At 42.8% G+C, this 12,462-nt stretch overlaps 1 protein-coding gene across 1 annotated transcript; it reads left to right on the forward strand.

Moving 5' to 3' along the window:
* Positions 1 to 2,019: 2,019 nt before the first annotated feature.
* LOC141192273 (phosphatidylinositol-3-phosphate phosphatase MTMR7-like) lies at positions 2,020 to 8,954 on the forward strand. The gene is made up of 7 exons (XM_073661768.1): positions 2,020 to 2,231; positions 3,192 to 3,369; positions 3,528 to 3,653; positions 3,753 to 3,802; positions 4,517 to 4,717; positions 7,197 to 7,331; positions 8,819 to 8,954. Exons 1-7 carry the CDS (start codon positions 2,020 to 2,022, stop codon positions 8,952 to 8,954), a joined length of 1,038 nt encoding a protein of 345 aa, XP_073517869.1.
* Positions 8,955 to 12,462: the final 3,508 nt, after the last annotated feature.

The following is a 12,462-nucleotide window of genomic DNA, read 5'->3' on the forward strand; positions in this document are numbered from 1 at the left end:
GACAAGAAAGGGTTTCCCTCATTAGATTAGTATTCTCCTAAGCACCATCGTAATGAAATAGGACATACAATATCTGTAGGTAGATGCTGTGTCGCCAACATGCCAGCAGATAGATCAGCCTATTATGTGCTGTAATTCTGCAGCTCTGAACATACTGTGTACGGACAGATACACACTATTAACACACAGTTACCCTGCAATCCTATTAGTATACCAGAGATGTTAATGTGCAGATAAGGTTACTGACAGGCTTCATGAGGACACAATGTAGCCCGTACTCCACATGGGCTGCCAGATTATCACCTCTCCTCTACTGCTAGTGTAGCCGCCATGCAAGGTGCACAATGGGAGAGAACTGTCCGGGCCCTGCTTACCGGCAGCAGCAACATACAGCACATCCACGGACAGAAAACGTACAAGAGAAGTAAGAGGAGCCGTCTGGATGGTATATAGCACCCTGTAATGCTGGGTTTAGTCATTATACCCATTCTGCCCATCAGCAGCATCATATCCATAGGCAGTCACTTCTGGAGATGTTTAGACAGGCGAGCCGCACTTCTGTCCGCACAGAATGATGGTTAATATGATAGAATCTCAGCAGCACACGATCTGATCACACAGGGCGATGATGTGCTGCCAATAACGCTACAGCTTAAGCAGTCTTGAAAATGACCGCCCCATCGCACCAGCTTTGTGCTCCAAGTCTCTTCTATTCACCGCCACATATTTCTGTTGAGTGATGGAGATAAATTGACATCACTGTGACTCCAACTTGTCACTACAACTGAAGACTTCTTTGGTCTCTGAAGTGTAAATGATTGTGAACACACCGCCATTTCCACAGCTCCCATAGCGTTGGCCTATGTTCACATGTCCAGTAATCATCAGTTAGGATGGATCCAGCAGCGATCCATTCACACACAAAAAAAAAAATTGACACAACTTTTTTGTCCACCTGAAAAGAAACTAATTTCAACTCGGTCCATTTTCTTAACACTGACGTCTATGGAAAACGGATCCGTTTATTAGCCATCTGTTTTCTTCCTTTTGAAACTGATCCAGTAAATAGAACAATTAACCTTTTGCAAAATGAAAAAAAAATGGATGGCTAATTAACAAATCAGTTTTCCATAGGGTTCAATGTTACAAAATGGATCAAATTGAAATAAGTTTATTTTTTTGCCACATAAGAAAAAGTTGGGCGTGCACAACTGTTCTGTTATCAGATTGCTGCTGGATACGGACTATGTTCACACATCCAGTAATCATGTTAGAACGCTCTAATGGATGATTACTGACGTGTGAACATAGTCTCATGTGCAGCGGCATCATGCAGAGTTTCCCCGACACACCGGGTCTGCAAATTGAGAATCTGGTTTGGCTTTTATCCTAAGTCATATGGCAAGGCTCGTTAAAGGGTCGATATTGACTTTTAGGATTACTTCCAAAAGGTGGCGCTAAAGTTCTAATCCTCTTCCTCTCTGAAGAGACAATTTGCATATTTAATTGCCCAGAGGAGCATGCACGGCTTATACGTCTCCTCACTCTGACATGCCAGGCTTGGCTTGGCATTCTCCACAAGGAGAAACGCTAGCCCTTAGACCCCAACCACTCGGTACAAAACTCTCATCATTGGTGTACAGTGGGTATTCCCATCAAACAATATGGAAAGGAGGGGACCCATAATTTGTAAAGTCTGAATTTTGATAATGTTAAAAGTCTAAAGGAGAGAAAAAGAAATGTTCAGGTACAAGTTAAGGTACAACTCTACAAAGAAACCTGCAGTCAAAATTAGAACTTACTGTCATTTGCTACATGGAACCACAAATTCAGCTGCAATGTGAGGGTAAACAATCGTTCAGATGACCAGAAATAAGTGCTAAAAGCGGATGTGCCATCTTATCAAGTAGAAGTGCACCGCTCCCCAGCCTCCTCGCTTCCCGATTTATGGGGAGCAGTGCGCTCCTGCTTGATTGACAGCTTAGTGCAGCGGCATGTGTTGTGCGGCTTGTCCGAACTATGCGCTCTCTGGTGCTGCAAGCCGAGATCATTTTGCCTTTGCAGCATCTGGGAAGCAGCGGCACTGAAGCCGGCAGTGCGCTCCAGCCATCCAGCCAGCTTCGGGCAGTGCTTACAAGCTCTACTGGGAAGGACTTGTATTTTGCCACCGCAGAAGCAGAAAAGAATAAAATTAAATATACTTCCATTGTTGAGAATGGAAAGGATTTTTAGTAACAAGTAAATTACTAAATTGCTTGATTTTACAAGAATTTTGCAATTTCACCACTTTAAGAATATTGGAATAACCCTTTAAACTTAGATGATATTCCACCATAACAATGGAAGGATCTGAGATCTCAGGACTATATAATTACTTACTAGGGGAAAGAGCCAGAGGTTGGGGCCAGGGTTGGAGGGCTTTTCCAAAACTCTTCTAGTAAATTCTGGACTATTTTCCCAAGATCTGAGTGCATAGTAAACTAAAAAAGGAGAAAATTGTTAAGATGTTAACAGCTGTAAACTCTCATCAGAAAGAATCATGTGGCTAATGCCATAATAACACCTAACATGATCAGAGATTCCTGTCTTTACACTGTGTTCCAAATTATTATGCAAATAATATTTTCTCAGATTTTCCCAAATTACCTATATGAATTGCAGTCATTGTAATTTTCCAGTCAAATAACTATTAGAGTACAATTGAAAGGTTTTTGCACTAACTGCCTATGATAACAGTATATTTAAAAAAAAATAAAAAACTCAAACTGCACTCAAAATGCATGTTCCAAATTATTATGCACAGCAGAGTTTTCAACCTTTTCATTTTAATAAAGAACAAAAAAATGGTCATTTTTGAAATTATAAGCATTAGCAGGTTATTACACACTGAAATCAAACAGTTTTCAACTCAAAACTTTATTCTAGGTGATGTTACATTTGCACATAGGACCGCATGTTCGAAAGGAGCTTCTGAACTCTCTCGTCCATTGAATTTGTCAGGTTTTGGATGGTTTCTGCTACAATTGTTTTGCATGAGGACAGAATACCCTCCCAGAGCTGTTGCTTAGATGTGAACTGCCTCCCGCCACCATTGACACTCCTTTTGATGATGCTCCAGAGGTTCTCAATGGGGTTGAGGTCAGGGGAGCATGGGGGTCACACCATAAGTTTGTCCCCTTTTATGTCCATAGCAGCCAGAGATGCAGATGTGTTATGTGCAGCATGAGACGGGGCATTATTGTTCTGTTCATGATTGCAGTTTGTGAGCTCCGATCTCCTTCTATGGGTGAATTTCTTTGGGGTCTTGAATCCTCTGGCTGGTTAAAACACGTGAAAACAATCCTAGATGCTGGTATCTTCATTGCAAAGGTAAGATGTGTTGTATCTGTTCATATTCTACTGCTGCTTGTCTGATTTGTACTATTCTAGGCACGGACTGTACAAAAATGATCCTTTTAGTGCTGAGAATAAACGAGATTTGTAATTATATAAATGTGTAATATTTTACATTTAATTTGCACATTTAGGCCGTGTCAGAAGAGGGCGCCAGCGTGCTCGTTCATTGTTCTGATGGATGGGACCGCACCGCTCAGGTCTGCTCTGTATCCAGTCTGTTACTTGACCCCTATTACCGAACCATCAGAGGATTTATGGTAAGAGGTTTTATTTCATATACTCTATGTACTGGTGGAGATTTACGGAGTTGATATTTTTTGCATAGTGTAACTTTTATTTTTCCCAATTACTATTAGGTGTTAATTGAAAAAGACTGGATTTCATTTGGACACAAATTTAATCACAGGTAACCCTGGTCACTGCACATATGTTGGAAAAGTCAAACAGAGTCACTTATTTACAGAGGGCCTTTCACCAAATTTTTCATGTTGAACTGAAAACACGTTGCAGCTTCAGAGCAGAAAAAAAAAAAATTGTTAGTTCATTTTTTATTTTGCATCTCTGTTGCAGGGATATTAACAATCAAAGTATTTGTCACCTAATGAGTTAATTTTCGTTACATCCAAGTGGGTGTTATCAGAGAGCTTTCACTGTGGGGCATGTACTTCTCCTTGTACGATGCTGTCCAATTATAAACAGGCAGCAAGATGCTAGAAAAAGAACACGTCCACACCATATCTTACAGCAGGTTTCTCAGTGTGTGGGTTATAATGAAAGCCCGGATCTCCTGGTCTAACCTCCTGCATGATTAGAATATCAACTGTATTCAAATCCCATCAATCAACACATTTCAGATATGGGCCCAGCAGTCAGTGTGGGGCTAGGGTCAGCACAGCTGAGTTTAGCTGTGTCACTTTCCAAATCTTCCATCAGCTCTCCTCCTCTCGGCAAAAGAGACAAAAAAAAAACACCATACATTCTAATATAATATACTTACTGTAGTTTTTCTGTGCCATTCCCAGTCTCAGGCGGTTTTGGGAGCGCAGTCCACCTGAAAAAGATGTTGCATGCATACACCCCAATTGCATTGCTTCAGCATATATATATTTTTTTTTTTAAGGTATGGAAATTTAGATGGGGATCCCAAGGAGGTGTCCCCAGTGATAGACCAGTTCCTGGAATGTGCCTGGCAGCTCATGGAGCAGTTTCCCTGTTCGTTTGAATTTAATGAGAGATTCTTGGTCCACATACAACACCATATATACTCCTGTCAGTATGGAAACTTTCTGTGCAACTGCGAGAAGGAGAGGAAGGAACTGATGTGAGAGAATATGTGCTCTGTGTATGGTCACTATAGGCTTGTAACAGAAATAGAATATGGATGGTTGACGTGTCCCTGATGCTGATCTGATCACACGGTGCCCCACAGTCTGGATAACTGCAATCACTTATAAACTGTGAAGGTTGAACCTTGGCAAAAAATTTTCAATAACTGTGCAGGAGAAAAATGTATAAAGTGATGGCATATTGGTAAGATATGCCATCACTTCAGGATTGGTGGGGGTGTCAGACCTTAGGGACTCCCACATATCCGGAGACTGAATGGGTATGTGAACCTAAACCATTTCAGTTTTTTCCTGCCCATCCGGGTCGCTGGCATCGCTGGCAGTGCCACTGTACAGAGAAACATAAGAATGGTGAAATCAAAATGCCAATAATAAAATAAGATGGGTACATGGATTTAAGAATTGCACAGTTCCTGATGTAAGCAATGGTCCACTAGAAGATACTTCTTGAAGATATTCTCTGTCCTGAGTAATGTTGAAATCTTGTAGATCTTCTTTCCCAGTCACAAAATTTCCTAACCTGCACGTCAGTAGCCAAGGACATGAGATCCATCCTTGTAACTAGAGGATCATGGCTTTAAAGAGATATTCTTAAAATATCAAGCTCTCATTGAGGCCTCATTCAGACATCCGTATCCACATGTACGTGTTAATGCTAATGCTATTCACATGCCTGTGTATTTTCATGGACTATGTGTCTGTGCAAAACTCACGGAGACATGTCTGTTTTTTCTTCCAATATCACAGATGAAAAAGACCTATACAAGTCTATGGGTCCATGAAAAACATAGACAGCCCACGGATGGCATCATGGTGCTGTCCGAGATTAAAGGGGTTGTCCAGTACTTTATATTACCCCCCCCCCCAATGTGTCTCCCCGGGGCCCCTAAGGATTTTTGTAATTACCTTCCGTTGCAGATAATGCCTGTGAGTGGCGCTATCACTGGCCGCTCACAGGCATCACGTGACCCCCGGCTGCAGCCGGCTTTGACATCCGCCGATGTCGCTGGCAGCAGCCGGGGGTCTCTGTCTTCCGCGTTCCAGGTGGATGCCAGACTGTGGGCGGGGTTACCCCCCCCCCCACATCACACCCGGCATCCACCGCACGCTCTGCCTCTCCCCATTCATTGGGAAAGCGCGGTGGATGCTGGGTGTGACGCGTGGGGAGGAGGTGTAACCCTGCCCACAACCCAGCAGCCACCGTAGGGACCCCAGCGCTGAGTCACGCCTCACTTGTCGTGACATCAGCGTGGGGTCACGTGATGCCTGTGAGCGGCCACCGATAGTGAAGCTCACAGGCATTATCAGCAACGCAAGCTAATTGCAAAAAGTCTTAGGGGCCCCGGGGGGATACATTGGGGGGGGGGGGGTAATATAAAGTACTGGACAACTTCTTTAACATTACAAAGCATAGGAGAAACTTTATAACATATTTATCCATACGAGAAGAACACTGATAACACAATGATGGTAAAAATGGACACACTGATACCATTTTTTCACATACCTGTTTAAACCTGGACATGTGAATGAGGCCTTCTGCTGATCACTGAAGAGCCCCATTCTCAGCATCGCTAAAAGTCCCATCGGTCAGACCTCCAGCATTCAGAAAGTTATCTCCTAACCCTTTACAGCAGTGGTTCTCAACTCCAGTCCTCAGGACCCACCAACAGGCCATGTTTTCAGGATTTCCTTAGTATTGCACAGCTGATAATTGCATCACCTGCACAGGCAATAATTCCATCACCTGTGCAATACTAAGGAAATCCTGAAAACATGATCTGTTGGTGGGTCCTGAGGACTGGAGTTGGGGAACACTGCTGTAAAGGGACTGTCAGTACAGAAGGACTGTTCAAATCAAGTACAGGCGCTCGGTGCACCGTGGTGGGGCCAAGCAGTTCAGTGCATCTTTCCATCTACTTTTTGGAACCGGATTTTCCAATTTTGACTATGAAGCTACACAGCTACTATGCAAAGAAACACTGAAAGCTATAGAACTTGTGGCTCATTCATATAAGAGAATCAGGCACAGTTTCACCAGTTTGGTCAGTGTCAGTTTTTATCATTAGAGTTTGGTCTGAGCTTCAGTTTCTTCATCTTTTTCCATCAAACAGACCTGGAAAACTGGACAGCGCTCAGATGGCAATTAATTGTTGGCCGATTTTTTTTTTTTCACTGACCCATGGATGTGCATTGTTAATTTTGACCTGACACTCAGATAACTATCGTACATTTTGCCACGATTTTCCGTCTCTCAAACAATCATAGATATGTGAATGGCCCCATTCACTCTTCTAGGTACAAGTGCTATCTGGAAATAACACAAATAGGACTCGTACACAAAAAATGTACGTCTGAATGAGCCCTTAGTGTTAGTGCAGGTTGCAGTGGTGACGGGTATACTTGCAGCTCTCATAATCTCAATATATCAGTGATGCAATCATCATCTTCCAGAATTCAGGAGAGGACCTACTCCCTCTGGTCTTACCTGTGGAAGCAGCGGTGGGATTACATGAACCCTCTGTACAGAGCAGATCACAGTCAGACCCAAGGAACTCTGAGACCACACACCACTCCATGCCACTTCAGGTAAGAGGTTATTCTGATTCCTCCTCTGCACTGAATAAAGCAGCAGAACTCTAACACACCATATACTTATCATTCATATATAGAAACATCAACCCTAACTTTACAGGTGAAAGAAGCGGGGTGACGTATCATGAGCCCAATGTGTCCTTCAGTGGTGAAATCCAAGGCCCAACACTCTTCCCACTTGTAACCATGGTCTACATTTAGGGGTTGCGTCAGAGCTCACTCGTCAGTTCTATCTTCTGCCTGGCACAAATCAATTCACTTTAGACAGATTTACTGACATCTATGACAGCTTGTGACACGGTGATTCATTTTGCACATATTTAGACTGCGATAAAGTATTGATCTTTGGGGGTCAGACTGCTGGGACCCCCAACAATCCCCAGGAGGTTCTGTAGAGCAAGCTTTGAACAGAGCAGAGGTGGAGCATGTACATCTCTACTCCATTCATTCTCTGTGGAACTGACCCCTAGCGATCAATTCCTAAATCCTGTTGATAGGGGATTACTTATATACTTGGTACAACCCCTTTAATAGGGCATGCGGATGTCCCTGATCGGGAACTTTCTATATAAACGCATAATATAAAGTCGAGTTTGGGTCAGGAGACCTGAAGCCAGTCTTTGCATTGAAGCATACTCAGACCGCAAAACACACGTGTGAATCCAGGCAAAAGCTGTTTTTTTTTTGTTTGCCTGTACAAAACAGACCAATTTTGCAAGTGTGTTAGATCCAATTTTCGGGCATATTTAGTCCACATGTCCGTTTTTATCAATGGTTTTGCCATATGCAAAAACAACGTGACAGAGGTTTCCCAAGCTTCTTCAAGTACCCAGTCAGTGAAAATGAAGAATAGCAGTAGGATGCAACTTGGATGTCCGCAAATAAGGTCAATGTAGGGGATGTCTCTGTTTATATACAGACCATCAGTCAGCAAAATAACAGAACGGACATGTGAATAGTGTAAGGATAGGATGTGTCAGTGTGCTGTCCGAGTAATGAGGCCCAACTTGCCACCACATATTTTCACTGATCTGAAGTCACCAGCCATAGATCAGCCACTGAGGGACTCATTAGGACTCGCTCACATTGCCACGTAACACGGCCGAGTGCTAGTGCTATGTGATGTTTTATCGGATAGCACTCGGACCAATAATATACTATGTTATCCAAGTGCAGTCTGATGTACGTGCACAGAGACAATGGAGAAGATGGAAAAATTAAGTCCTCCATCTTCTCCACACCTGTGCTGCAATTCTTCCATGCGAGAAAATTGGATCACACTCAGAGTTAAAGCAGAGTGTCATTAGCATAATCGGCCCAATTCTCTGGCATGGGAGAATATACAGCATTGTGAGCTAGCCCTTCATGTGTGTACCATGAGCTAGCACGTCTTAAGAACATATATCATGAGAATTGCTCGATGATAATCTTCTGTACTTGTGCATATACTAACTCTTAAAACTTATTTTTCACCATGGAAGGTTTTGGAGGGGCCTCTATAACCGATTTGAGAAAGGAATGCACCCTCGCCAGTCAGTCACTGATTTTCTACAGGCAGTAAAAGAAGAGACGCAGCAGCTGGAGGAGGAAATGGAGTTCATGGAGAAGGTGTGGTAGAAATACTGAAAATCCAGCTTCCTGGCCTATATGTTTTTGATGTTTATACCTCCGCTTAGGTTTCAGTGTAAACCAATTCAGCTTTTAATGGTGACTCAGAAACAATTTTAAATGATTATATATAGAAACCCTGCACAAGATAAAAAGAGGCAATCATTTTTAGCCGATGCCCTACGTCTTTGGTGTTCTCCAACACAATAACTGGAAGAGAGCACCATTAAAGGGAATCTGTTACCAGGTTTTTGCTACCCATCTGAGTGCAGCGCCATATAGGGGCAGAGGCCCTGATTCCAACAATCTGTCACTTACTGGGCTACCTGCTGTCATTTTGATAAAATTACTGTGTTATCTGCAGCAGACCCCGCCCACATCACTGATTGGCAGTTCTCTGACTGCTGAGCTCTGTATAACCCCGCCCACACCACTGATTGGCCACTTTGTGTATATTACATTTGCAGAAAGCTGCCAATCAGTGATGGGGGCGGGGTTGTACAGAGCTTATGAATATGTAGGACTACCTGGCAGCAGGTTTACTAGTCCTCAATGATAATCTGCTTGCTGATAAAATAGTGATTTTATAAAAACTACAGCAATCAGACCATTAAGTGACACATCACTGTAACCAGGGTCTCTACCTTGTGTCTTTTCAATGTCAGTAATGCCTGAGCACTGTGGCGTTATGGCTTTCTTATGGCACCAGAGAAGTTTGTTCATTGGTATAAAGTTTTCAAGTAAAGGTTCATTTAGGCAGGCCAATAATTGGGTTAGGGAGCGTTCCCTCATTAACAACTGTTGGCTGCCTAAACAGGCCATCAAACATCCAATGGAGGGGCAAAACATTCATTGGTGTGATAATTTTTGAGCAAGTTTAAAAATTATCATTAGCAGCACATTGTCCTGTGTAAACGAGAAATGTGCTGACGATAACATAAGTGCGGCCGGCCTTACTAAACAGACCATTAAACCACTGCTGATCGACTTGCATGTAGAGGTTACATTAACATGCCCTAACCCAATGTAACTTTTGCTCTTGTCTAACAATTTTTCCTTTAGAGATTAACAAAACTGGAAACTCGAGAGTCAAATGAAACCTACAAGAATCTCAATGACCAGCCAAAAATCCACAACTTCCAGATATGCATCACCAAACACTCTCCGGCTAATACGCCCCAAGATTACAGCACCAACCTGAAGCTGTTTCCCTCTCGTAGTCCATCCCAAGGTGAGGAGGACTCGGCCCTGATCCTAACCCAGGACCATTTGAAGAGCTCGGACCCCGACCTGTCGGCTAACAGTGACCAGGAATCTGGGGTGGAGGACTTGAGCTGCCGGTCTCCGAGTGGTGGAGACTCGTTACCCAGCGAGGACAGTGGGAAGGATCCCGATTCAGATGAAGCAGTGTTCCTGACTGCTTAGAGGTCTTATTAACCACTTGCTATTATATTAGTGCTTCTATTTATTTATAGGGAGTGATGTAAGCTGGGAGGGATATACTGGGGGAAAAAAAAACATATCGACTTTGTTCACATGTATCAGTGGTAGTTTGTGCAGCGGAGACCAGATACTAATGTCCTATATAGTCGGTCTGATCCAGGCAATTGAACGACTGACAATTGGAAAAGTGCATACACAGGTTGACGAAACAATGACGGGGACACAATGATCGCTAATAATCTGGTATCATGTTATCAGCAGCACGTCTCCTGTTTACACTGAGTAATGTGCTGCCGTTAAGAATTTTAATGAATGCATAAAATGTATCGCACCCAATGAAACGGTGCTTTCCTAGTTTGTCTGCCGATTGTGGTCCTGGTTAGATGGGCCAATAATCGTATGTTGGAATGATTCCTATGAGCGCTCGTTCATCGTTTATTGGCTCTACGCCTTAAGTGCGTGTCTGCCGCCTCCGGGAATATTCAGAAACAGTTATCTTTTTTTAAGAGCCAACCTTATAATGCATTTTGTTTCCTTTCATGATTTCAAACCACATGTCCGTGGAGCATGAATCCTGTCCCAATATATTTGTATATTTAAGGTTTGTCATTGACAAAGGTGCCCTGTACTGGAAATATGGACACTTACATGGTTTTCGGGTTTAGGTCCACTGTGTGAAAGATCTGAATGTGCTTTGCTTCTGTGTAAGTTGCTGGTAGACTAATGGTGGTCATCCAGGATCTGACATTGGGTATTAATCCCCTACCTCCTAGTTATGTTAGGCATGACTATCACATGTAAGGTTCTTGCCACCTGGCCGAGAAAAGTTCGAAAAAAAGGACGCAAGCATAAACTGTTTGGCCTGTGACCACAGCAATTTACAGGAAAACAATGTGATTTTCGTCACATGATTAAAACCATGACCCAATGTCTATGGCTGAATAATCCCTTAAAGACTAATGTTTTGTGCTATGGTATACCATCGGTCCGATCTTCTGTAACTTTATACTGTTTCCACATAGACTGCCAATGAAACAAAACTTCAGAATCTCATTTGGAGACTTTAAAGGGGCTGTCCAAGACTTTATTGAAGGCCTATACTTGATCATCAATGTCTGATTGATAGTGCGTGCTGTAGCTGTTCCTGTGTCAACGGTGGCCAGAAATGCTCAGGTGCCGAGCTCTGTTGACGGAGTACTACATATCGGCCCCCCATTCAAATCATTAGGGGGCAGATGTGTAGTACGCAGCCGCAGCCACTATTCCCTCCACAGAGCTCTGCAGTGCAGCTCCGCTAATGAGCACCCCAATTGATCAAACATTGATGACTTATCTTAAAGAGGTGGTCACTACATTGTATAATGCCCCCATCAAATGACACCTTTTAAATACCTGCAGCCGGGGTCACGTGATGCAGACTGAGCAGTCAGCAATAGCGCCACCCACAGGTACATATGGAAGCAGGAGGTATTTACAAAAACATTTATTTAGTTAACATGTGTAAATCGATGGGGTCATTATACAATGTATACAATGTAGTGGACCACCTCTTTAAAGAAAGGCCATCAATGTTAAAGTCCGGGACAACCCCTTTAATTATTAATCGGTATCGGTACAGATCTATTAGACTTTTCAGAACTTCAAAATAGGTCCATCCTTCAAACAGATGCCAAAAAGTACAGTATGCTGCAAACTTTAATGGAAGCATTCCTGTATGAATACAATATTGGAGGAAATAAAGAAAAAAAAACAAAAAGCTTTGGCACTTTTATGTAGGTCTCCATAATATAGTGGGGAGAGACTTTCTTATTGACTTATATAAGTGAGGTAGAGCAGTAACCCCAAAGAAATTGAAAAATCAGCTGTGGTCCCTATAGGATGGCCCTACACATTGCATTTCCCATCACTTTTTTGAGAATACATTGGGGTGGAAAAATAAGATACCACTATTGAAAAGCGAAAATAAAAGCCGATAATAAGAATTTATAGTCCAGAATTTACTGGTCACTTTTGTATTTCTGTAGGAATTCCAGCTCTGTACGTTGCAGATATCCGGCCCATCAGCGGATTAGCG

This window comes from Phyllobates terribilis, unplaced genomic scaffold, assembly GCF_046119375.1.
Source record: "Phyllobates terribilis strain yellow unplaced genomic scaffold, ASM4611937v1 Scaffold_56__1_contigs__length_8794411, whole genome shotgun sequence".
NCBI lineage: Eukaryota > Metazoa > Chordata > Amphibia > Anura > Dendrobatidae > Phyllobates > Phyllobates terribilis.

Excerpts from the sequence above, each read along its gene's own strand:
- LOC141192273 (XM_073661768.1), top strand. The coding sequence starts at position 2,020 with ATGCGCTCTCTGGTGCTGCAAGCCGAGATCATTTTGCCTTTGCAGCAT. Across the intron at positions 3,370-3,527 it reads CTGGTATCTTCATTGCAAAG|GCCGTGTCAGAAGAGGGCGC; the intron begins GTAAGATGTGTT and ends TTGCACATTTAG. Across the intron at positions 4,718-7,196 it reads AAGGAGAGGAAGGAACTGAT|AATTCAGGAGAGGACCTACT; the intron begins GTGAGAGAATAT and ends ATCATCTTCCAG.